At 41.8% G+C, this 27446-nt stretch overlaps 1 protein-coding gene across 1 annotated transcript in view; it reads left to right on the top strand.

Annotated features, from left to right (window-relative positions):
- The window catches only part of nbeab (neurobeachin b), a 216828-nt gene extending 190543 nt beyond the window's left edge, over window positions 1-26285 (top strand). Inside the window, exons 48-59 of the mRNA XM_030744567.1 lie at window positions 1002-1118; window positions 6201-6353; window positions 9069-9236; window positions 14716-14805; window positions 15894-16086; window positions 16853-16924; window positions 17075-17230; window positions 18069-18239; window positions 20630-20731; window positions 20987-21183; window positions 22638-22789; window positions 26157-26285. Coding sequence (XP_030600427.1) covers window positions 1002-1118; window positions 6201-6353; window positions 9069-9236; window positions 14716-14805; window positions 15894-16086; window positions 16853-16924; window positions 17075-17230; window positions 18069-18239; window positions 20630-20731; window positions 20987-21183; window positions 22638-22789; window positions 26157-26247 — 1662 coding nt within the window. The 3' untranslated portion in view covers window positions 26248-26285. The remainder of the gene's footprint in view (window positions 1-1001; window positions 1119-6200; window positions 6354-9068; window positions 9237-14715; window positions 14806-15893; window positions 16087-16852; window positions 16925-17074; window positions 17231-18068; window positions 18240-20629; window positions 20732-20986; window positions 21184-22637; window positions 22790-26156) is intronic.
- Window positions 26286-27446: the final 1161 nt, after the last annotated feature.

Here is a 27446-nt window from a genome sequence, read left to right as displayed (position 1 = left end):
AATTAGTCAACTATGTGAATAGGAATGAAGTCAAACCCAGACCTCAGACAGCGTTTCATTTTTTTTTTTTTTTTTTGGTCTGCATTAGTTGATTGTCACTTGTCAGACTTGATGATGCTGTTTCTTTGAGGTCTGTTGGCTTCTGCACAGGAAGCAGCTCAACATCTCAATTTGATTGGGCCTGAGTTAGACCAATGGCGCTCAGAAAACACATTTCACAGGCCAGTAAACCAGCATATGTGAACTAAATAAAGAGTGGCTGGGTAATGATTTACAGAGGCTGCTGTGACAGGTTTATGTGTTTCAGGCAACCCAGTGAGCGCTGGAGACATGTCCATCAAGGTTACTGAGCACTGTCCTCATTTACTCTGGAAGAGAAAGAGGAGGAACATGCACTTCCAGTCTGTTCCCTACAAAAGAGGCTCTTATAACCTGTGCAGCTTCTTTGAGTTGCTGCACATGTGATTTTGAAGAATCTTACTAATTTGAATGAGCTTTATGAGGAATTTGTACTGTATTTCTCCCCCTCCCCCATCATTAGTAGAAAGAGCCTGATGAACTGAGGGAGCTCCCTTGACAGCAGTTAGATTGGCCTCACTGGGTTTGTTCCCACAATCTCTTTCTTCCTCTGGTGAGTGATCCATCCGCTCCAACCGGCAATAGTTGCCATTTCAGTCTAAGAAAACCAAATTTGAGCCAATTATCATTATGGCTTACTGTACTCAGGAAGAGCACTAATTAATTCCCCCTCAGGCTTGGATACAATGAAAGAATTATCTCTGCTGCAGAAAAAAATAGTAATGAATAATGCAGAAAATTCAGACTATTCACATGCATTTAGAATGTAATCCTCAAGATTGAAACAATATTTTGAATTCTCAGTTGGTTGATTTTGATGGGTGCAATCAAAATGGGTGTAAAGAGGGTGAGGAAAAATAATAATCACGACTTTAAATTTGGGTGGAGATATATGACTGATGCATAATTTTCTTTCTTTACAGGAGCCCTTCACCACATTCTTCCTCAGTGTCAGCAACAAATTCGATCACCCTGACCGCACGTTTTCGGGCATTTCGCGCTCCTGGAGGAACTGTCAGAGGGACACCTCAGATGTGAAGGTGAGAGTAACAACAAAGGTTAGAGTAAAGCCCCTGTATCCTTAAATAAGTGGAACTATTGTGTTTTCCTTTTCCTTGCTAGTTTCCTGTTTGAAGCTTGTATTATGGAGTTGTGGGTCTGAGAAATACAATTCTCACAGCAAAGATGTTGAAAAGAATTTATTGCACAATTCGATGCAAAATTATAGTCATGTATATTTTCCAAAATACTCAACCAGGACTCTTTTTTTTTTTTCTCCCTTATGGTCTCCTCTTCTGTGTGGCTCAAAACTGCTACAAAAATATATACCATCAATTATAAATGCCTCTTGCAAACAGTGAATCTCAAAGAGCTATCGTGCACAGGAATACCCTATACGCATCTGATTTATCTCATGCAGAAAGCAAACTATCTCAGAGGTTTGCATTTGAACAAAGACTGCATCAGAGAGAAAGACAAAACCATCTCTCTGCAAATCCACAGAGCAGTCATCGAAAACGCTGAACCCTGCTGATTTGCCTCCATTTTGCCCACTGCATAACACGCAGCAGGGATACGCACTGACCTCAAAGTGTCATATATTTCCAGCACACCCTGCATCGGGTAGTGTTGCCGCAGGCAATTAATAAAGCATTAATGACAAAAGCTATTTAAAATGTAGTCTTTTATGTACAGACAGGGCTTTTACTTGCCAGAATCTGGAGGAGAGCAGCCAGCAAATCTATGTGAGGCAGAGGTAGAAAGCTGCAAAGCCAGTGAACAACTGAATAGTCAAACGCCACCCTGTTAACAAATACAGTCTACTTTCAACTACTTGTATGTCTGCGTGCATTTGTTTTTACACACGTAGCATGGCCAGTGATCTATTAGGAGAACCACTGATCTGTACATGACAATGCAGGATTGCTAACAGTATTTCATAATGCATCAGAAGAAGGAAAATATTGTGCATGAGCTTGTTTGAGTTAGTCATAGTGCAACATGGGTAAATTCCACTATAATAACTAATTAGAATATTATTTGCTGTGATTTTTTTTTTTTTTTTAATTTGTTTCTTTTCTTTACCTTCATATACCTTCCAAACAATTTTTATTATCCTTTTAAATTTTTAATTTTGATATGTATGAAAAGAACATTGCTCAACATGATCCTTTTTTATATCCTTTAGGATCTGTTCTGTCTGCCATACCCAGAGCCAGCAGAGAGTACAGGGTTAAGGTCATTTCAGCCCAGTACACAGAGCGGGCCACTGAGCCTCTCATTTAAAGAGGGCTTGTTTTTTACCAGGGTCTCTCCTTCATTAACCCCAACCTCCTCCAGCAGTAATGACAACAAGACCAGGGGAGCCTGAACCCCTGATGGGGATGACCTCCTAAAAGAGCAAGTCAAATGGAAACAACCCTGCACGACCAAGCCCTCACCTCCTCGACCACCCTATCATTAATGTTAATGTGCATCCATATCTCTCGTTTATTTCTGTGTGCACATGTAGTTATACTAAGGTGGCACAGCCATCTATGGGCAAAGACGAGCAGACTTTTCTTGGAGGTAGTGGGCACACATCCACGTGTACATCAGCATACACACACACAAAAAACTGCCACCATGTTGTCTGAAGGAATCCAGCAGCACTCCGCTGGTGACAGATTTTGACGAACATGTCATTAAGGTGACACAGTGTAAAGCAACGGAGGCTTGTGTGATTGACTTGTTAGCCCATTACAATGCTGTTGCAGAATTAATGGCTGCCATGGGAGGGTGGCTTGAAAACGGAGCTGGCAGTTTTAACGGCTTGGCGGTGAGTTACAGCAGGAAGTTTACAAATGAAAAAGAGGAGGGAAAGTGTGGCTGTGTGTATGTGAGAGACAGAGGGAAGCGGAGAGGAATGGCTACTTTACTCCCTTCCCTGTCGTGCGCAAAGGGTGAAATGTGACCAACAGCAGACCAGTGTGGTTATTGGCCTGTACTGTGTCATGCTAACCCACTCTCTCAAAACCCAGTGATTTATGGCTGCCTGAAAGCCCGGCACGTTATGTATCCCATAGGCAATATAAAACTCCATAGTACCACTGAATCTGACAAACACTGCATCCATAAAACAAGCCTAATACAGAGAGTTAAGATACTTGCACCCTGCTTTATTTTCTCACGCTAAAAGGTAGATAACAACATTTAACTTGTCTGTTGTGCATGTTTTTAATGAGGACAGAGTGGAGGATCTACATTCCTTGTGTGCATATGCCTGACTGTGCAAAGGCTTGACTCATTTTTCCATTTAGTGTGATCAGAATTGGGTCACAGCGGGGACTGCAAAATAGCAATTTACTTTTAAAATCAGCATTTTTAGCCTTTACCTGTCTAAAACATGCTGTAGTATTTGGTTTGTTTGCTGCAGGCCACCATTTGATTTCAGAATGCTATAGAAATATAACTGTCATCATTAAATAAAAATAATAATTATAATAAATAAGCTTTCCACAAGCTGATTTTTTTTTTTTGTGAGAGTTTTTATAACAGTCTTTACAGCAAGATTTGTATGCCTTTTTTTAAAAATTATATATGGTGGTCAAGAAAGGCCTCTCCTATTTATAAATATATAAAAGGCTGGCTAGAGCATTAAAAACTCTGAGTAATAATCAAAAGTAATGCAAGGAATACATGATTCGATTCAATTCAGGTTTATTTTTATAGTGCCAGTCACCTGGTCGCCTGGTCGCCTCAAGGTGCTTTATACTGTAGGCCCCACAGACCCTACAGTATTCTGGAGAAAACTCCCTATGAGCAAGCACTTTTTAATGGTGGGAAGAAAAAACTCCCTTTTAACAGGAAGAAACCTCCAGCAGAACCAGGCTCAGGGAGGGGCAGTCATCTGCTGTGACCTGTTGGTAGTGGGGTGAGAGAGAAAAGAAAAAGAGCATAGGGACAAATCTGTTTCAGATCTTGTAGAATGGGCTCTAATGATATGTTGATGGTTTGGAGGAAGAAATGAAAAAAGAAGATAGAGTCTAAATAAAGTAGTTATTAAAGTTGCAATATTTAATGATACGTTGGTGGGACAACTGAATTTTTTTTCCCTAATTGTTAAAATTATATTTGTGAAGAAATTCGTGAAGTCACTGCTGGTTAAAGTTTGTCAGCTTGGCTACAGTTCTGAAAAGAAACCTGTGGTTGTTCTTGTTTTCCACTGCGTGAGGAGTAGTAAGATGCCTTTCCTTTATGGAGGGCATAAGACAGCAAACTCTTTTTTTCAGGTTAAACAAAGATCTTCTAAACAAGTGGAACACCAGTTTGTCTCCAGCTTATGCGTTATCTGCGTTAAGGTGTGCATTGTTGAGTTATACCAGGCAGTCAAACCTCTCTGACTTGTTGCTTTCTTTTTCAGAAGAGCCAAAGTCTCCAGTGTCCTTTGCAATGAGGATGTAACACCATTAATGAAATAATCGACCTCTGTGGGAGTAACGTTTAGGCAGCTGTTCTGCATTGTGTTGGCAGAAGATGATAAAAAAAAAAAAAAAAAAAAAAAAGGAAGAAAGGACTTACTGCGCTTTCAGAAAGACATAGAGCATAATGGACTGAATGTGTTTTTCCAAAGCTGTGTAGTCCATTATTGTAACATTAAATGTTAGACAGAAATGGTCAGACAAAAGGAGATTTTCAGGAACAACTGTTTATTGGTCAGTTTCTATGCCATATGTCAGAACAAGATCATGAGTGTGATTAAAATGGTGAGTGAGTTCATTTACATTTTGGGAAAAGCTAGTTTCATCTAATAATAAATTAAATGTAGTGTTGAGCACTAAATCAGATAAAAAGTCTGAGAAATTAGGTAGAAGCTTTGAAGCAGACAATAGATAAGAAGAAATAAAACTGTTTTTGTGTTTTCCAATTTGGGTGTGCAAAGCTAAGAGTCGGACTTTCAAATGAACTAAACCTCTGTCTTGGTCTTTGGTTTATTACTAAGCTGGAGAGAAAGATTGCTGCTACTCCTCCTCCTCGGCCTGTGCTTCGAGGATTCTGACAGCATAACTCAGTGGGATGTAGGTTCATTTTAAACTAACGTATACATCCTCCTGTCTGTAACCAGGGTTCTATAAGGAAAAATAAATCAATATTATTATCAATTACTAAATCATATACAAAAAGGGACTTTGAAGAGAATGACCTAATGTTTAGTAGTGCATATTTAATTGTTTTTTTAATTGTTTTTCTTTCTTTCTTTTTTATTTTTTGGGATTTAGTTTATTTTTAGGAAGTCTGGGAGCAGACACAGTCTCTAGGGGGGGTTTAGGTTTTGGGGGATTATGGCAGCCATGCTGTTGGAATAGATAAATAAATTGTTGAATTGGGTGGTCTGTGAATGTAGTACATGTGAATGGCCAGAGAAAGGTGCAGTGTGTGAATGTTATAAACAATAAGATATATTTGCCAACAACATGTGAGAACCAGCATTATTAGAGTGTACACCATCCCTCCAGTAAAACCATCTGTGCTCCCAAAGCAAGTTAACGTTATCTATAAATGTCACCTCATAGTTGCTACAGACTGATGACAGCCTGGTGTGCCATGTGTACTTACTGTTGTAAAAATGAAGAAACATCAGTATAGACGTTCAGCACAGGAGAAATCCTTTAGGAATAGTCTCGTCTCGAAACTTTGGTAAATATTTGCTCTCTTTCTCTATGTATGGAACACCAGGCTATACATTGGGGCCTCCTTTACCAGGCTGAATTCCCCTCCACTGCAAGGTCCTGACCCCATCACAAGAACCCAGAGACCAGGGAGAAAAACCCAACTCAGTTCCCGTTTCATTTAACACACCTAACACCTCTGCCTGGAATAACTGGACTAGCACCTCTCACTGCCTTCTCTTGGCCCGCTCTTTAGTTTGTTTGTGTTACCTCTCCCCTCGAATTCTCACTTCATCTCAGTGGGATACAGATCTTTTTTTTTTTTCTTGGTTCTGTTTTCTGTGGCTCGGCCCCCACATATGTTATTTCCTGCACTTGGCTGGATTTTTGGGCAATTATACAGTGTAGAGTGTGGTATTAAGCATTATTGCCTTGTCAGTCAGCTGTAAAAACAGAAACATCTCTCTTCCTCAGGAACTGATCCCCGAGTTCTACTACCTCCCGGAGATGTTTGTCAACAGCAATGGCTACCATCTGGGAATGAGAGAAGACAGGACCATGATTTGTGATGTGGACTTGCCAGCCTGGGCCAAGAAACCTGAAGACTTTGTTCGGATAAACAGGATGGTAAGGTTTAGTCATGTCAAGTACAAAATCTCATGGTATAATTATGCTAACCACAATTATCCATTGCTCAATTATTATATTTTTAAACAAAACATCTGCCAACATTTTGCAGAGCTCTGCATACTTCACATTGTATCCAGTGTCTGTTAATGAAAAAAATATACTTACCATTTACCCCTTTTAATAAAATTAGGAGTTACGCCCTTTATTCATTAGCCTTTACTCATGTAACAGCTACTTTTTTTGAGAAAAAAATACACGAACATCCATAAAAATGCTTCATGTAAGACAGGAAATACAATTAAACGCAGTTGGTATTCTAGTCGGCAGTAGAATAACAAAAGGCAGTTTGGTCAGGGAACCTACAAAAAAAATAAAATGAAGCTTCTCATCTTCCACCAGCGAGAACAAACCAGCATCCAATTCTTGAATATATATGTTTATATAACCAGGTTTGTGGTGCAATTATTGTTTCACTTAATGACAGATTTCATAAAGAGTATTTACATATTTATCTGTCACTCTGAAACATTTGCTGCATGTAACATTTTCCCTGTAACATTTCTGCATCCTCACAACAGCAAATCAATCAGTTTCCCACTCTTCCTTTTAACCTTCCCATGCATCTGTGTCTCCTTGTCTTATTCATGACTCATCTTATAAAGCCCATCACTCAATACTAACATTGTACACCCTGACCCCAGCAGTGTCTCTGAAAGATGGCGGCTGAGGGCAAGTTTGTCCTATAGTGTTACCTTCTGTAATGTCAGGACTCATCACTTTAGCTGTGTGCGGGTTGCTTTTCGTCTGCATGTGTGTGTGTGGGCATGTCTGCATATACGTGTGCATCTACGTCTAATACAGACAGCCTATCAACTTGTGGCTCACAACTCCCAACAGGTTTGGGGAGCAGCAGAGACAGAAAATGAGATTGGACCCATTTCTTACCTTCAGATAAACTCTCCTCTGCCTTTAATCTGGAATCGCTTACTGCAGAAGCTCAACAGCTCCCCTCCCCACCAAACCTAATGAGCACGAAGGCAACAATAGCTTCTGTTTGCAGCAGGATGGATACATTTTGAACACGTGTGGACGTATTTATTTGACAAATGTTGACATTAAAAAATAAGATCATGTCTTTAAAGCTAAAAAGCTGCTTTTTGGAGACTTAAAGATTGAAAAAAAAAAAATTAAAAAATATTATTTTTAATACCCAGTAGTCCTGTACTGCAGTGTATACCTTCAAAAAAAGATTAAAATTTGAGCAGAACAGATACATTTCAAATCTTAGTTTACATTGATGGAAATGATGCTCAGTGATATGCCTCCATATTTCATATAATTTAGGTTTAATAAGTTGGTTCCTCCTTAAAACCAGAGCTGCTTCATTAACACCGTTATGAAGACACAAAGTTTCAGGCAACCTGAGGTTAGGGGCCACAGTGGGTTTTTTTGGACTAGAGGTAAAAGGAGGTTGCGGGAACACTCTTGACCTTTTCAGCTGGAGTGACAGAGCCTGGCTGGTCTTATGCAGGTGACCTTTCCCCGTGCTCTGCTCGCACTGCCTGGTTGTGCTCTTTCAGCCTTGTACACTAGCGGGAGGAAGAGGAGAGGCTGGGAGTTGTTACTGGCTTGTCTGCATCTCCAACAACAGCACGGACTAAAAAAAGGGTTTCTGTGGATGTTTTCTCACTGTTGAAGGATACATGTGTGATGTTGCCTTGTGTTGTTGGATTCTCAGACCAGTGTATTCACACGCCCTGAAAATCACAGTCCTCAGCCTCCATTTTTTTTGTCTTTCTTTTGTTCTGTTCTCTAGCTAGCCCACACTGTGCTTCCTCTATTATTTCATTTCTGTCAGTGAATCTCTCTGACTGCCTCCCCCCTCTTTCTCACTCTTCCTTTCTTCCTTCCCTCCTTTTCTTTCTCCCTCCCTCCCTCCATCTTTTTTTCCTCCCACTTCCCATCTTTGCATGTGCCACTTTCAATTGTAGTGATATGCCCTGTGGCAAACTCTGCCTCTGTGTGCTTGAGCAGGCTTTGTTGGTAATGGCTGTTATTCCTGACGCGAGGGGAGGAGTGTAAATTTCTCCAGCAAAGCCTTACTCCAGCATGCATGGGAATTGCATTGTACAATATTCTGGAACAATACATCAACCCCCCACTGCATGCTCTCCATGGGTATATTTATAATAATTATCAGATTCAAATCTTATCCTAGATCTCTCAGTAACACTCCCACAAGAAACTTAGTCTCCTTTTTTGCTCTCACAAGTAATTTATCAGTGTTTCTCCTGCAGACAGTTTTACTGTAATATGGATCCTGTTAGTATTGAACCAATTTCTTTGTCTCAGTGCAAAGATAGTTTTTTAAGTGGACAGAGAAATATGATATGGGAGGTTTCCCCTCGAGCCAGCTGATTATATTATTGGGCGAAGCATTCAGCTTCTATCTCTGTATTCCTTCTAATCTTTGTGCCCATTAAAAAGAAAAGTTTAAATGCTTCAGTTATTTAATTGACTGTCAGTATTTTTCCATTATAGTTCTCTTTGTAATTAGTATTGTTATATTTAAAGGTGATGTAGTGGTCTGGAAGCTTGTGTTTTCTTGTGCTCACTGTTGGGTGGACGTTCAATTTGTATTGTCTTTTGGCCCATGTGTTGTGCGCTGCTGGTATGCCTCTCACCTCTAATTGCCCCGTACTCCTCTGACAGGCCCTGGAAAGCGAGTTTGTGTCATGTCAGCTTCATCAGTGGATTGACCTTATTTTCGGCTACAAGCAGCGAGGCCCAGAGGCGATGCGCGCCCTCAACGTCTTTCACTACCTGACTTACGAGGGCTCCGTCAGCCTGGACAGTATCACTGACCCTTTGCTCAGAGAGGTAAAGCACACGGACACACACACACACAAGCCAAGCCCTCTTTTTTTGGTATTGCTCAACATAACCACAACTTCCTGTCTGTATTTGTTCTGGCATGTGCAGGAGCTCCAGGAGCATTCGCATCATGCATCTGTCAATCAGATGATGTGTCATGCAAATGTACACCGTGAGAGAATCAGACCAAACTGATGACTCACTGTTTTTTTTTTATGAGTGTCATTTTTCTAATAACCTGAGTTATTAATTTATTCTCTCAGCGTTATTAACAGCTCTTCTTATGATCATGACTTTGTTTTTCTTTTTTTTTTTTTTATCTTGAAGGTACGGTCTGTCCTTTCTCTTAATCAGATCAATGAATCTAACCGCACTCTTTGATCAGTCACCAGAGGTCACTCAGTCAGTAGATGAGGGAGTGAATCCTCTTGTTCTTAACAAATTAATTGAATAACTATTCGCTCCACCATACTACTTGTGAATAGCGTAATTGCAAGGGGAAAGGGGACCAGAATATGCAGCAGCTGGCATGCATTGTGGTACTTTCCAGTGTGAGCTCGTCTCTCCCTGTGATATCCACCATCTGCTGTCTGCAAAACAAGTCATTTATATACTGTCACTTCCAGGGGCGCCTTTATTTATCAAGTGACCACTATGCAAATCACCTGCAGAAGATTTGGCTGATCTAATTACCAAACCATATTGTGAAAGGGTTGGTTTTCATCAATTTGAGGATGGTTTTAGATGATGCCTTGTTTATTTTGCATCAGATTGAGGGGGTTTTTAAGCTGTCTTCCACCCTGACTGCCGTTACCCTGAGAGATGACAGTACTGTTAGTTAGTTGCACATTAGGAAGCCTGCTACTCAGACTCCCTAATTGTACCCAGTTGATGTAGTCTCTGTTGTGACATGTATTGTGAGTATATTTTGTGAAGGAGAAAGAAATGGCTTCAGCTAATTGCGACTGATGTAATGTTGATATGATGAGCACTAATTAAGATGAGCCTTCATACCCTCGGTTAGGTTTCTCATTCCAGGTGGACTTTTTTGTATATTAAAACTCCTAGAAATCTCATGAACATGCTTTTTGGACAAGTCTATTAAGCTGATGCATTAAAATATACACTGCTCAAGAAAAATAAGGGAACACTCAGAAAACACATCAAATCTCAATGGGAACAAAAATCATGCTTTATCTATACTGATATGGACTGGGTAACATGTTAGGAATGAAAGGATGCCACTTTGTTTGATGGAAATGAAACTGATCAAACTACAGAGGCTAAATTCAAAGATTCAAAGAAGAAAATCAAAGTGAAAATGCAGCAGGCTGGTCCATTTTGCTGAGGTTTCACTGCAGCAGCTCAAAATGGTGCTCAGTAGTTTGTACACCCCCCACGTGCTTGTATGGATGCCTGACAACATTGGAGCGTACTTCAAATGAGACGGTGTACTGTACTCCCAGTCTGAGGTACAACCTGGCGGCGTCAGATGGCCTGAAAAATAATGTCCCAGAGGTATTCTGTTGGATTTAGGTCAGGTGAATGTAGGGGTCAGTCAGTGCGTCAATGGCAGAGGTCTGTGCATCCCTCCATGGATGTGCCTCCCCCAGACCACCATTCACCCACCCACCATCAAACCGATCATGCTGAACAGCTTTACAGGCAGCATAATCTTCTCCACAGCTTCTCCAAACACTGTCATGCATGTCACATGTGCTCAGGGTGAACCTGCGCTCATATATGAAAGCACATGGTGCCAGCGGTGGACTTGCCAATTCTGGTATTCTATGGCAAATGCCAGTCAGGCTCCACAGTCCCAGACAGCGATCACAAGACCCACTAGAGGATGTCGAGCCTTCCGGCCACCCTCATGAAGTCTGTTCCTCTTGTTTTACAATTCAGTTCAATTTTAGAGATATTGCACATACGCAAAAAGCATTTGCAGACATTCACACCAGTGGCCTACTGGAGGTGTTTTTATAGCTCTGGCAGTGCTCATCCTGTTCCTCCTTGCACAAAGGAGCAGATACCGGTCCTGCTGATGAGTTAAGGACCTTCTGCGGCCCTGTCCAGCTCTCCTACAGTAACTGCCTGTCTCCTGGAATTTCCTCCATGCTCTTGAAACTGTGCTGAGAGACACAGAAAACCTTCTGGCAGTTGCACATATTGATTTGCCATCCTGGAGGAGTTGGACTGCCTGTGCAGCCTCTGTAGAGTCCAGGTATCACCTCATGCTGAGTGTCCTCCACCTGTTAAACCTTTCCTGTTTTGGGAGTTGTCTCATTGTTGCCCTTCTAGTGCACCTGTTGTTAACTTCATTAACACCAAAGCAGCTGAAACTGATTAACAACCCCATTTACATTTTTGAACAGTATATGTATTTTATTTTCTTGCATAGACAAGTTGCAAATATGATTTTATTGCAATTAAAAGTCAGGTAATTTGATTTAAATGCAACAATCTATTACACAGTCTGAGAACGTTAAGAACATTTGGTAGGCATTTACCTGCTACAATTTACTTTTCACTACTCTTCCTATCCCACGCGGGAACTTCTACCTTAATGAGTCACTGAGGTGGGGCATGGAAGATTGCCCAGCGAATGTCTTACATATTTCTGCTAAAATGTGACGATTGACTTCAGGGTATTGATTCATTCTGGGCTGACAGTTGAAGCTGCAGATCTGGCATTAGTCACAACAATTAAGGCATTTGAAATGTCAAGAAATTAGAGGTCACGAGAGATAATTTCCGCCCGTGTGTCAGATGAAAATGATGACACCCTCTGACGTGCCGCTGGGCCTCTGGTTGAGGGCACGGTGACAGCTCTACTGGGCACACTGCCGGAACAGCAGTCCTTCGCCGTGATGCTTCTCCTGACAGCCTTCTCTTACTGAAAAACATGACAGCAACCCCTGGATTCAGACCCCACTGTGTCACTCAGAAGTAAACAGACAAATTATTCATCAGTAGGACTCTATTCCTCCTCCTGTCACTGTCCCTCCTGCCCCCTCTGATTCAACAGAGACAACAGAGTGTGTTGTAGCTAGCCAAAGCCAATGAGGGGCTTTGAAGCAGCTTTAGATTGATTTCACCTTGATATTCTAATTATGATGGATTACGAGTGTTTGATCATATAGGCTTTAATGTGGATTATCAGTGATCATAGCTGCATTAGAAACAAGCACATACTGGTGGACATAAGGATGGAGACATTTCTGCTCAGCTCCCAAGCGGTCACTCAAGAAACACCCTCGAGGCACTTCTTTATTTTAGTACTTGGGGATTAAAATCCAGATAAGCTTATCTTAAACAAATTTTTCACTGGCATTTAAAGAGTGGGCAGCAAATAACCCAGTTACATAACACTTATAAATTATGAATGGTTTGTTCACATATATTTGCATGGTTTGGATCAGTTTTTACAATCTGTTTATACTTCTGCTTAAAAGCAGTTTGCTGTCTGTCTCTATGGCATCTACCAAAAGATGAAAGGTGCAGCAGCTTCAAGTTTTTAGTTGCCACTGTGTACCTCAGGTGTTGTGACTCGGCACACGCTGCTTAGCGGGCCAATGCAACGCCATGTCTGCAATCTGTGTGACAGAGCTGTTGTGTTGCTGCATTGCATGAGTGCACTGGATCCTCCGTGGAGACTCTGTCACCAGTTTGGGGACCACACAGTAGAGGCAGAGAGAGTCGGAGCCACTCACCTCTGAAGGCCTTTTACTCATACCAAAATTAGATGCAAACAAAGTCAGACAGACAGGTACACACGGTGAGTTATAACGGATGTTTGGTGCTCATCCAAGCAAGGTGGGTTTTTGCTGGGAGGGGAGATCATCCAGATGGCTTTGGCAATAAGTGTCACTTATCAGCCAAAAATCAAAGCCTGAAGTGACTTATACTAATGAACTGCCTGTTAAGTGCTCTCCATGTCAGACTGAGATTAAGATAAGTTTCTGACATGCATCGGTGAAGATCAGTATTTAAGCACCTGAGAGCTATTGATGTGTTTTGATCATATAGTGTAAGAGCATGTTCTTGGGTTAACCTTCAACAAGTCAACCCCCCCCGACACACAAAAACCCAGAGAGACAAACTCTCCCCTTTGCGCTTGGAAATCATTTTTGGTGGTCGGGGCTGTCTGAGACTACCAAAATGGAGCTTGCAGCTCCCTCGTTTTCCTGGTAATAGAATCATCATAAAAAATATGTTGATGTTTTCCACATGGCCTTCTTAGCCTTTCTGATCTTTGTATCAAATTTCTCTATTTGAACAGACACAGTGACCCTCACCCCAAACCTAACCTTAAATAGCCATAATGTCACTTGCTTATTACTTGACAGACTGCGCTGTAAAGAAACCCTGACTAACACTTAATGGTTGCCAAATGTGCTCCCCCCAACTCACGTGAAACTTTCACTGCTGTGCGACAGAACTGTGTGGACAGCGCCTTTTCTCTTTTTTGGTCCTGTGGTAGATAGGAAGTGATCGGGGGTGTTAGGGGCGACCATTTGGCTTGCAGGTGGCCTGTCCTAATTCAGTATCACCTCCAAACTTCCCTTGCCACATCTCCCACTCTGGCATGTGCTACCCAATGGGTCTTTTTGATAGTGAGTGGTGTGTACAGGCGGAGGAAAATGAGGGCTAGTCACCCAGGCAGTCAGAAGGGCGGGCGAAAGGCTGAGCGATGTATGTTCCATTGTGCACAGTGGCATTGACGGACGTCTACAAGCTCCCCTCTGATGGTGGAAGTGGCTCCAGTCACATCAATCACTCCCATCGTGGAGTGCCCCACTTTCAGTCAAGCTCAGCAGCTCTCACTATTTGTTTGTTACTCCCTCTTACTGCAGGCAAATTAGATCTTGTGTCTATTTAAATGGAGGTATTTTTCTGTTTTTTTCCTTTTTTAATCCACTCATCTAGTGGCTGCTTTTAGGTTCTTCTTCTAAATTCACAAGCATTTAGACTCATATTTTATCCCCCACAAATCATCTTTCACCGAGGTACCTTTAACCAAATTGCCATGACCTGCTTGTAGAATTTTGTGCCTCTCTTTAATACATATCTATGCACATACACATGCTTTTGCCCTTTTGTTTCGAGCACAATAACATCTAAAAGCACACCGGCCTGCTGCGGTCCTAGCTGGATGTCACTCCAGGTTAATGTTTGTGCAGTTGGGGCCCCTGCTCCTGGAAATGGGAATGGTTAACTGAAGCATGTTAATAGGAAAAGGCTTGTCTCTTCCATACTAACACTTGGATGACTCTGCAGGGTGAGGGGGGAAGGGGGTGCACCCAGGCGGATTGGGAGCGCACCCCTTTCCCTTTACCTCCCCCCCCTTCCTCAGAGGCACGGCTGAGTTAGGATTTGCTTGCATTGTCAAGTAACGCATTGACCCATCACTTTGATGCATATTGATTGTGACAGCCGCTCTCTCTCTCTCTCTCTCCTTCTCCTCTCTCTCTCTCCCCCGCAGGCCACAGAGGCGCAGATCCAGAGCTTTGGACAGACGCCATCTCAGTTGCTTATTGAGCCACATCCTCCACGCAGCTCCGCCATGCACCTGGTGAGAACAGCGAGCATGCTGAAAAATTTCCCTGCACCTCTGGTGGTGGTGTGCATGAGGAAGAATGCGTGGACCTGTCCAAGCCCGGATGGTGTGGGTTAGCGTGAATGTGTTTGTAGGTACAGTAGACACAAGATTGACAAGGAAGTCCTCAACTTCCCGTTTCCAAAAATGTTCTTAAATCTCCTCTTTTATAGCAGAAAATAAATATTTCAGGAGTTCTACATCATGTAGGTCACAAAACCTCAATATAACAAACAATTTTCAGTACCGGTGGTCTGCACTGTTCTGCAGCTGGTACTGCCCACTAGCAGTGTAGTTTAAATGGAACAGTGCTCTCTACTGGCCTAGCAGCTCCCTTCTTTATACTGGAAGCTGCTCTTCCCTGTCCAATCCATGTAACAACCAGCCTTGTCCTCATTATCCACACATGGCTCTCTGTTTCTCTCTCCCTACAAGAAACGTAAGACCCTTTAGTTCCGTTTTCTACTTTAGCAAATGATGAGAATATTTTCATCACTTCTGTCCACTTCTTTAAATGGCTTCCAGTATCAAGGATGTGAGCTAAAGCTGGTTCAGAGCTTACAGTATTGCTAGTATCACTATGTCTGCCGTTGCTTTTACTTCTGCTACACATGCAGAAGTCAGCACAGTAAAGGCTCAGTTTAAATTCGCAGTGGAAAAAAAGGAGAAAAAGCACATTTCAAGAAGAAGAAAAGGCATAATCGCTTCTAGCGCTTTTCTTTGTAGACAGTACTGGATTTTTCTGATACATGTATATATGTACGCACCATCTCATATGTGCAGTCAACACCATCCCAGTTTCCCATGTCTACCTGTGTCTTAGTCCCTGCTTCCCAGAGGGGGTAGTGCATGAAGCTCTCCTTTGTGTCTAAACCTAGTTTTTCCTTCAACCTCCACACTAATTACCTCTTGCATTTTTCTTTTTCTTTCATCCTCTCATATCTCTTCTTTTTCATTTTTCCATCCCCTCCCTTCCTGCTCCTCCTCCTCCTCCTCCTCCTCTCACAACATCATACTCCTCCATCCTTTTCCACACTTTGTCTTTTCTCTCTTCTACTCAATAGTGTTTCCTTCCACAGAGTCCTCTAATGTTCAAGGACCAGATGCAGCAGGATGTCATCATGGTGTTGAAGTTTCCATCCAATTCACCCGTAACACACGTGGCTGCCAACACCCTGCCCCATCTTACAATACCTGCTGTGGTCACTGTCACCTGCAGCCGCCTATTTGCAGTCAACCGATGGCACAACACTGTCGGTGAGTGGAGCTCAGCGCACATGCACAAAAGTGTGCCACACCACATGTGATACCTACAACAGCAGTGGTCCTGTAAAATCACTTCATCACCGCCACACACACACACACACAAAAACCCTACCAACTGCTCATAATAGAGCCGCAGCAGCTGGCTATGGGAGAGGCTAGCACCTCCCAGGTAAGCTGACCGTGAGTGTTTCCACATGTTACTTCTCAGACATGTGTGAACAACATTACCCATGGAGCCCCTCCCTGAGAATCGGCCTCACCTCAGGGTCAGGGGGCCAAAGCAATGGTTACTAGAAAATTAGGCCACAACTGCACCGCGTTCTCCTCACACGTCCCCATCTGTCACTGTAGAAACAAATAGACCAAAGCGGCTGCGCTGTTTGGCGGCTCTGGCTGCAGCCACGCTAATGACCACAGCTGCAGCACCCTTGCCATCCTGTTGGAGAGGAGGGAAATGCGGTTTGGCTTTTCAGAATAATTATGATAACAGGACCGCCATATTTTTAGGCGTGTAGCAGTTTCAAAACTGACTCCAGATACTTTCACACTGATGAAATATCTCCATTCAATTTGACACTCTGGGGAGAGGAAAAAAAAAAGCAGACAGATGGACCTCCAATGCTTTCATCTCCTGGAAGATATTATGAATTAACTTGGCTCTGAAAGTGGAACAGGTGTACGTGTGTGTAGATATGTATGTAAGAACGCACATGTCCAGTGGTCAGAAATGGGCTCACATATCCCTGCCTGAATCCAGGTCTCCGAGGGGCACCAGGCTACTCTCTGGAACAGGCACATCACCTGCCCATAGAGATGGATTCGCTGGTTGGTGAGTAAGCGTGAATGACATATACAGTATTACATAAAAGCATCTAATAGATTTTTATATCTGTTTAATCTGTATGGGTCTTCATTTACAGCTTAGAATTTGCTTGGGACACATGTTTTTCTTTTTCTTTTTTTTTTTTCCCCCCCTCAGCCAACAATACTGGAAGCAACAAGCGGCAGATCACAGACCTAGTGGACCAAAGCATCCAAATCACCACACACTGTTTTGTGGTGACAGCTGACAACCGCTACATCCTGGTGTGTGGCTTCTGGGACAAGAGCTTCCGTGTGTACTCCTCTGAGACAGGTAGGTTAGAGTGTAAACTCTATTTCCTACAGAGGTGTGCACTGATGTGTGGAGGACAGTGCTATGACGGTAATGATACAGTATTGTTGCTCCTCTCTCCTGACAAGCCTTGTAGAAAATGGGTGAATTTGTAATAATACACTAAAATAAGAGATTATGTTTCAGTGGACATAGATAAGTGTTATGTGTTTATATATAAAAAGGATTAGCACTGCAGCTTAGTAAGTGGAGTTTACTAAGTTCCAAACTTTGTCGGCCACCTTAAATGGTTGATCTCAGGCACTAATTTAATTTATTACTACATGCTGATCAAATTGTAAATCAGAATCCTATTTTGAGTAAAATCGTGGTAGCTACCTCGTGATTGACAAGCTGCTGCTGTATAAGCGTGCCATGTCTCTCGGATCCATCACTGGCTCCCCACATGCAGTTTAGAAAAAACAAGCCAGCAATGGCTGAAGTTAAAGCTTCAAAAATGCCAGTGCGCAAACAAATTAGCGGCATCACGTTAGCTGCTTCCATCTTTTACACATGCTCGATGGTTACAGGAGGTTTGAATCTGTAACCATCGAGCGTGTGTAAAAGAAACACCAGAAAGTTTTAATAGAAAAAAATGTGTGCCATATTAAGGGCATTATCTTTGATATGAGGTCACAAGCAGATGTTGTATTTTAAAAAGCTGGAAACCACTGGTTTAACTTTCACAAATATGTATTCACAAATTAATATATTTGCTCTGTTTACTACAGTGACAGCATTCATAAATACCGTTTGTAGCATTTTTGCATTTCAGGATTTCCTCAGCACTGAATTCACGTACAATATGCATCCACTTTAGGCAAGCTGACCCAGATCGTTTTTGGCCACTGGGACGTGGTGACATGTCTGGCTCGATCGGAGTCCTACATTGGTGGAGACTGCTACATAGTCTCTGGGTCCCGGGATGCTACCCTGTTGCTGTGGTACTGGAGTGGGCGACACCATATTATTGGCGACAACCCCAATAACAGTGAGTAACAGTATGCAAGTGCCACGCACTCACATATGTAACAACGGAGGAGCAGAACTGCCCTCTGGACATGGTTATAGTTACTTTGTTTAGTATGCCATTTCTTGGTTGTGAAGTTTTATTGTTTTGTAAAAATATAAATAAACTACAGAAGAAATTTTAGATTCTATTATTATAGTCTACAAATCAAATTCAGAGGAGAGACTCAGGGAGGATCATTTATCTGCGCTGAGGCTGTGATACATTAGAATGATTCATTCCATTGAGATGTGCTGCTTTCAAGTAGAGGAGTCCAGATGTCTTGGCATTCATAATGGCAAACCCCAGTGTGTGATTTCTGCTGCTCAGTTCATTTAGTTTCTCATTCTCACTGATTGTCTGTGTTTCAGACAATCACAAAAGGAACTGTTAGTACTATGCAGCAAGGGGAACCATATATGGTGTGGAATGGGAAAAACTGAAGATAAGGGGGAAAAAAAAGTGTTTTTATTTTATTTTTGGATAACAGTGCCATGTGTGTGCACTAAAAAGATCTTGTGTTTCCAATTGTCTCAGATTCTGGGAGCTCTGAATTAGTCGTGAGTGTCCTTTAATTAACTTCACTGAAGCTCCGACAGTTAATTAAGAATTTCAGCTTGGATGCCTCCAATTAGCAAGGGGCAATAGCACTTGTGTTGCTGCAGCAGGAAAACAGTATTCCCCTGATATTCACACTATTTGTGCTTACAATGCACCTTAAATGGACAAAAGATAAAAGGGAGTTACACATCTGAAGAACACGGAGCGGAAAGCAGAACTTTCAGACTTTGTTTTTATACAAATCTGTGAGCCAATAATGAAATTATAGATGAAAGGCATTAGCCTTGATGGATAAGCTACCACCATCTTTTCATACCTTTACAATTAAAGGCCTCAAATGATGTGCCATAAAGCACACAGAGCAGCAGAGCCCTCTGTATTCCCTATCTTATTGGTTGTTTCAGTGAATTATTATCAAGAATTTTCTAGTGATTTCATGCCTATTATATTTTCTGTGATGCTAGTTGAAGGCTCAGTGAATATGTAGCAGCAGCCTGCTGGATCATTACTCCATCATCCTGCAGATGTGGCATTCGCAAGGAAATTGATTTCACCCACGCCCCAAAAAGGCTGCATGTAACTTAAATGTCTAATAATTAAAATAACTTCCAACTCAATCATGGCCTTGCTCCTCAGACTCGGCCCATCACACTGGTGCGAGGAGATATTTGCACCGAGTAATTGTGGTGGCTGAATCCAGCCTGTCCCAAGGGCTCAGACAGGGTAGGGGGGTTAGTTGGTACAGGGTGATTGAATCTTTTGTCGGGTAGGTGAGCTCCTTTTTTTCCCCCCGGAGGCTTTTTCTGACATTTGTCCTATTCAGCCCCCCTCAAGAGCAGGTACTGGGACTGACAGCACTGCTCAGGTCCCGGTCTCTAAGGGACCATGTAGCATCGATCACAGTCCGGCTCGCTGACTGAACTGCTACAGCAGCTATGGAAGCAATATGCCGAGCTGGAGGAGGAGGAGGTGGTGAGGTCTAACATGTGTCCATATCATCTATCAGGATGCTGCTGTCATCCAGTAAATAGAGAAAGTTTGAGTGAATTGGCTGAACTTTTAGTTACAAGTGGACACCAACAGCCTCATACTTATTCAGTGTTAGGTTGACATGCTTGTAAGTTAGACATGAGTAGCTGAGGGAGAGGTGATAATCACAGTGAGGGCTCACACAGTTAGCAGAAGAAAAATTAGATGACGTAAACACGTCTAAATATGCATTTTATATTAAAGTAAGCAATAAAGAAGAGGAAGCGTTATTTTTTCTTGCATATGCCCGTACATTAATAAAATTTTCTTTGTTGTAAAGTAGAAATTAATGATTTATTCAACAGGTTTAACACTCTGTGGGCATGTTATGATTGAATGAAAAGAGAAGTCCCTTCTGCAGCAGTATTTAGGGAAGGTTTTTGTGTGTGTGTGTGTGTGTGTGTGTGTGATCAGAACATTTCAGAAAGACTCAGACTTTCATCGTTCTGACAGTTTTCGAGGTCGGCTCCAGGTGCCACGAAACACCCCTCACTAACCTCTCCCCCGGCCATCATCAATCATGTGACACACAGGATCAAATCAAGTGCCTCGGCTGCCATCAGTGGGCATTCCTGCATTTACATAACAATTCACAGGGACCTCCCTGCTAGCAGATGCATGTTACAATCACAGCGATTGTGTTTATATGATTTTGTCGTCTGATAAATGTGTTTGGTGGCAGCGCAGAAACACTGCATATTGGCTTGTAAATTACCTGTGGCACGCTGTTCACATCAGCCAAGTCATTTGTTGTGGGATATTGTGTATCTTTTGTCTTTTAGGTGACTACCCAGCACCCCGAGCAGTTCTCACTGGTCACGACCAGGAGGTTGTGTGTGTGTCAGTCTGTGCAGAGCTGGGCCTCGTCATCAGTGGGGCTAAAGGTCAGTGTGCTGCTTTGTTCTTCCATGTCACATTCACTGGACAAAAAAGGTGACATCAGGTACGCCAATACTTTAGGCTGGATGATCAGTTTATTGCTGACCCCCTTCAAACAAGCAGATATCAACACACTGCATCCACGTTTATTCTGCTGAACGATGTGCAGCTGCTTCACAGAAAATGGTGGGACTATATTTTATAGATGCTTTACATAAGCACAGGTCGCTCACTCTCATATGTATGTTTTGGTTCGGCAGAGGGTCCGTGTCTGGTCCATACCATCACAGGGGACCTTTTGAGGGCTTTGGAGGGACCAGAACACTATCTGTGCCCACGGCTCATCTCGGTCTCCAGCGAGGGCCACTGCATCATCTACTATGAGAGGGGCCGCTTTTGCAATTTCAGCATTAATGGAAAACTGCTGGCACAGATGGAGGTCAATGATTCCACCAGGGTATGACTTTTTTCTTTTATTATTATTATTATTATTATTTTACGTCAGTATACTCTGATCCTAATCCTTTATTTGACCAGCTAAAATGTCTCATTCATTAAAAATCTCTTTTCAAGAGAGACCTGGCCAAGAGGGCAGCAAAAGTTAGAACAAATACAACACATAACAATCTAACAAGTGACTATCATACAACAATCTAACACATATGCAAATCAAATGCAATAACACATCATTTCAAGAGCAATCTTGAAAACACATTGACCACAAGACCTATTTTCATTTGTTTGTATGATGAACATGATTTCCATAACCAGTAATAAAATATAAAGCACAATGATAAACGGTATCCAGTGTCTTTAGGTATTGGCCAGGAGCATTCATAAAAAGCAAATCACCAGAATGCAATAAAGGTAAACAAGTTGTGGAAATCAAATATTTCCTCATTTTAAAAGACAAACGAGATTTATTCCTAATAAAGAAGCTTAGTTTAATTTTCACTTTGGACGCTAGCTTTCCGATGTGAGGTTTAAATGGTAAATACTTATCTATAATGATACCTAGATACTTAAGATGTGACCATTTCAATTTCAGCCCCTTGGATGGTTTTAATCTTAGGAAGCTTAGACAATTCTTGGCCATTTGAGAATAACACACAAACTTGGATTTGTCCACATTTAACACCAGTTTAAGTTGAGTTTAATGGGACTGGACAACATCAAAGTCAGACTGCAAGAATACAAGGGTTTGTACTAATGAAGGAGATGAACAAATAATTGTGTCATTTGCATAGAAATGCAATGCAGTATTTGATAAAATATCACCTAAGTTATTTATATAGAGAGAAGAGCAGTGCTCCCAGTATGGAGCCCTGGGGAACTCCCTTGGACACTGGTAAGACAGAGGAAAAAGAACAAGCATAATGGATACACTGTGGTGTTGCTGGCAAGTAATTTGAAAACCAAATTACGTCATTCACATATACAGTAAACCAATATTATTTAGCCTATTTACCAAAATGGCATGATGACTGTGTCAAAGGCCTTTGACAAATCAAGAAAAAGTGGAGCACAGTATTATTTTGCATTCCACTGCCTCAATAACATTTACACTTTGATAGCAGCAGTTTTCAGCTGCAGTTTAAAAGGTTTGATTCAAATACTGAGCCATTCTGATTGGGAAAAAAACCCCTGCATATCGAGCACATTTAGTTTCAGTTAGATGATAGTAATGTTCTACAGTATGTTTATGCATCTTCTGCAATGTCAGAAAGACCAGCCAGGGTTTGTTGTATGTTACGTGGGCTCATATTATGGAGCCCAAAACATGCTTGAATTGCACACAGCTGCTTTATGTCATGTGTTTTATGTACAGTATGTTATGCATTTGTCGTGCTGCAGCAAGAAAGGTCAGTAAATGCTGGGTTGGAAGTGACGTGTACCTGTCTTCTCCTGAAGGCGATCCTCCTGAGCAGTGATGGCCACAACCTGGTGACAGGTGGCGATAATGGCGTTGTGGAGGTGTGGCAGGCTTGTGACTTCAAACAGCTCTACATCTACCCAGGCTGTGATGCGGGCATCCGAGCCATGGACCTATCACATGATCAAAGGTGAGAGCAGACTGTTGTATGCTAGTGATGGTGTATTAGAGCGACGAGAGAGATAGCTGATGATTTATTATTGCTTAATGAGGCAGCTGTGGCACAGGAGGCAAAATGGCTAGTTTATTTATCAGAAGGTCGTGGTTTGTTTCCTTGCTCCTCCCCAGTCCACATGTCTGTTTGTATGTCCACATGTCTTTGAGCAAGACACTAAACCCCAAAGTGTATGAATGTGTTGACTTTTTGCACCATTGTTGGCTTGATCATAAAAATCTTGTATTCTGTGTGTAGATTCAGAAAAGCCTTGTGCTGCATGTTGTTCATGGTTCGTCAGTATATATTTTAGTTTGGGGAATAGCCACCATCCACTTGCTTTAAATAGAATTTACAGTTGCCATAGAGACAAAAATTACAGGGGTATCTTCTGCAAATGCACATATTTTGGACACCACTTAGCACACATACTGCAGAAATCTAAAGTCCCTTGTTTGGCCTAAAAGTTAGTGTTCTACAGGATTTGTCAGGAGTCATATAATGGGTGCCTGGATGGCGGCTCTTAGGCGACAGTGCTCGCTCTGGGGCTAAAAGCCTGACGACATCATGTGACCCTGGCAGTCGAGAGAGGTTAGAGAGTCTGAACATTCAGGCTCCACTTCACAGCCACAGGCCAAATATCCCTCAGCACTTATAGCCCCATCCAAAAAACAGAGCCCCGGGGCCAAATACATAAAACTTGATTACAAGTGTGTATACACACCAAGGCAAAAATGTACAATGTTTTCATCAGATTTATAAAGCTGTGCAGAGGCATGGTCCAACTTTACAAATCTCAGTCACAGAACTGAATGTATGCGCACAAGTTTGATTTCCATTTCCCATCTTTGGCTATGAATAGATGCAGACACGCCCTGAATTAATTTTTTTGTGTTTGTAAACAAACCACAAGTTATTAGATATGGCAATGAAAACCACAAAGCAGCAGCAGAAATTCACAAAATGTGCAGCACTCACTGGAAAAGTGAAGAAAAGGAATGGTGTTTCCTGTCGTGCTCTCAGAAGCTACTGAAAAGTAGCACTACAAATCAGATGGAGAAAAAAACATTCTGTTTTCACATAGAAAGTAGACCACAATTATTTACAGCACTTGCAAATATTAAATATTATAATTTGAGCTCCTGGTATTTGTGATTAGATGGACCTGATATGTATATAAACTAAGCTTCCTCTTTGAACCGGAAGTTGTATTTTGTTACATACTTTTGTGAAGAAAAAAAATGTCTTCAGATGTGGACAATGGGATTATTTTATAGCATAACACAACAAACATGACTTAAAGTACAAAACACTATTGAGCAGAATGAAGTGTAAGGTGCAGCAAAGCCAAAATGTAATGTCCCCATATGTGGACGCAGGGTCTCAGGAGGTTAAAAAGAATTTATATTGCTAATGCAGTTTGTAAGTTGAACATAGAAACAGGTGGTTAATGTCTCAATTTCCATTTCACAAAATCAGGCTTGCTTTTAAAAAAAAAAAAAAAAACATAAAAACAAACACACACAGTCTTTATAAACTTTGTGCATACGTATGATTGCAGCATGGTGGTGCGGTGGTTAGCACTGCTGCCTCACAGTTAGAATACCATCTGGAAGGCAGCTTCAGCTCTTCTGGGAAGTCTTTCCATAGGTTTAGGAGTGTTTATGGGAATTTCTGACCGTTCTTCCAGAAGCACATTTGTGAGGTCAGACACTGGCTCACAGTCTCTGCTCTGATTCGTCCCAAAGGTGTTCTATCAGGCTGCTGTTCTGTGCAGACCAGTCAAGTTCTTCCACACCAAACTGGCTCATCCATGTCTTTATGGACCTGCTCTGTGCACTGGTGTGCAGTCATGTTGGAACAAGAAGGGACCATCCCCAAACTGTTCCCACAAAGTTGGGAGCATCAAATTGTCCCAAATGTCTTGGTATGCTCAAGCATTAAGAGTTCCTTTCACTGGAACTAAGGGGCCGAGCCCAACTCCTGAAAAACACCCCACACACCACTTGACAGTTGGCACAATGCAGTCAGACAGCCAAGCCCAGACTCACCCATCAGATTGACAGATGGAGAAGTGTGATTCATCCCTCCAGAGAACACGTCTGCACTGCTCTAGAGTCCATTGGCGGCGCACTTGACACCACTGCATCCGACACTTAGCATTGCACTTGATGATGTAAGGCTTGGATGCAGCTGCTCGGCCATGGAAACCTATTCCATGAAGCTCTCTACACACTGTTCTTGAGCTAATCTGAAGGCCACACGAAGTTTGGAGGTCTGTAGCGATTTACTCCACAGAAAGTTGGCCTCTGTTTACTATGCACTTCAGCATTTGCTGACACCACACTGATTTTGAACGACCTAACACTTAATGGCTGAGTTGCTGTCGTTCCCAATCGCTTCCACTTTGTTATAATCCCACTAACAGCTGACTGTGGAATATTTAGTAGTGAGGAAATGGACTGGACTTGTTGCACAGGTATCATCCTATCAAAATACCACGCTGGAATTCACTGAGCTGAGAGCAACTCATTCATTCACAAATGCCTGTAGAAGTAGTTTGTATGCCGAGGTGCTTGATTTTACACACCTGTGACCATGGAAGTGACTGGAACACCTGAATACACTGATTTGGATGGGTGACTGAATACTTTTGGCAATATAGTGTACATCCAGCCAGCATTTCTTCAATAACTAAAGTCTTCACCAAGGTACTTAAACCACCTGTTAAGATAAGCAGAGGATAGTCAGGAGAAAATTAAAACAAATTATTTTTTTTTAAATTAAACAATTATTAATCCACCACTTAATTTTAAGGACCCCTTGATTCAGTTAGTCTCTTGCTTCAATAAGTTGACATTAGGTAATCCAAGTGAGCTGGGCTGCTCGGCTCCCTTTACAGAGGGCCATTCTGCTACGGCTCTGTTCATTGTGCTGGAGCACTTTAAGCCCTCGGGGTGTAGCAGTATAAGACGACCCTGTGAAATCAGCTGCTTTTCCTACATACCAACCAGATGTGGACACTGGGGGCACAGGCCAGTTGCAGGAAGACAGTGGGACTCAGTGGTCCACTTGAGTTGTCAGAAGAACCCAGTAATTTACTGTCACAGCCCCTGATGACCTCTTGTACCGGGTTCATTCACTCACTGTGGGGATTTTAACAAATCATTCAGTTACATGGAAGTAAGCTTAAACAATGAAGGTGTTTTAATACGCATTTGTCTCACTCATTTATACACCTTTGAAATACTGATACATTATATACAAAGAAAATTTACGTTTTGTAATAGTTCACCAAAATTGGAATATCATGTTATTTACTCATTGTTTTGTTGCTCTTCAGGACTTTGATCACCGGCATGGCCTCTGGCAGCATTGTGGCATTTAACATAGATTTCAACCGCTGGCATTACGAGCATCAGAACAGGTACTGACAAGGGAGGGATACGTGCAGCAGGAGGCCGGTGTGGAGAATCGCCAACCAACCAGTGACTGAGCGGTGCTGCAGGGGATCCAAGGATGCTGAGGGCACCAGCATGATGATGAACTGTGTGTTCTTGCATGCGTTCATCTGGCCTCTGAGGCAGACACATTATTTGTCTGCTGCTAAATAACAGGGACACAGTTTGTTGGTTTTCACCTGAGCACCAGCTGAAAGTGTTTACCCAGCAGGTCTGCTGTTCTGGATAAGAGGAGACTGAAATCAACTTTAAATAAATTACACAGTTAAGTTATTAAAACCTGCTCAATGTTCCTGTTTCAACTGTGAAAATGCAAAACAAAACGAGGAGCATTTATACAACATTTGTATGGCAGATACTTGGAACACTTTTCTAGGAAAAATACTAAAAGTTCAACCTGTAAATAAGGACAGTCTAAAGTGTTTCTTCCTTGTAAAGACTGACAAAGATCTAAATGCTGTTAGACTTCCCACTATGTTACCCACATTCCCATCAAGCCATGTATAAATGTTGCAAATGTTTTCATTGCTCTTCAGATATTAGTTGGTTAGTTCCATGTGTGCGACCATTATTTGCTTATTGTCAGTGGTCAAGTGTACGTGTACGTGAAAAGACGTTTACTGTTAATTTGTTGTGTTTGAATGTCTATATGGAAATTCAGTGTGAGTCCTTTGTGAAAACTGTTTCGACCATGTTGGTAAAAAGAATAAATATTTTCAATATTTATTTTAAATTAAAGACTATATTGTTTAATGGCAAACATGGTAAGATGGTATACTGATTCAAGTTTGTCGTGTGGAACATGCATTTATTTATTTTTTATTCCAAAAAACATTAACAGATTAAAATATTGGATTTGTTGGATTGTCTGATGATCGTTAACGTGTTTGTGGTGAAGCTGAAAGTGCCATTTTTAAAGACGCTCTACGATTTCTGGCACTTCAGACATTTATACCGTCCTTATGTATATCAGGTTTTTTTTTTTTTTTTTAAGTTTACCTTCTTTTGCAATATTTTCTCCGCCATAACTCCATGCTCTGAAAGCAATATTATGACGTGTATGACAAATAGGTCAACGAGAGGACAGTAGCATAAATATGACTGGTCTATTCTGGTGATATAAAAGCTATGAAGTCTGGATTTAACCGCAGCAACACGAAGCTGGTTTCCAT

The sequence above is a fragment of the Archocentrus centrarchus genome, chromosome 13 (genome assembly GCF_007364275.1).
Source record: "Archocentrus centrarchus isolate MPI-CPG fArcCen1 chromosome 13, fArcCen1, whole genome shotgun sequence".
NCBI lineage: Eukaryota > Metazoa > Chordata > Actinopteri > Cichliformes > Cichlidae > Archocentrus > Archocentrus centrarchus.
Note: the sequence above shows the minus strand (reverse complement) of the source record. Positions and strands in the feature narration are given on the sequence as shown.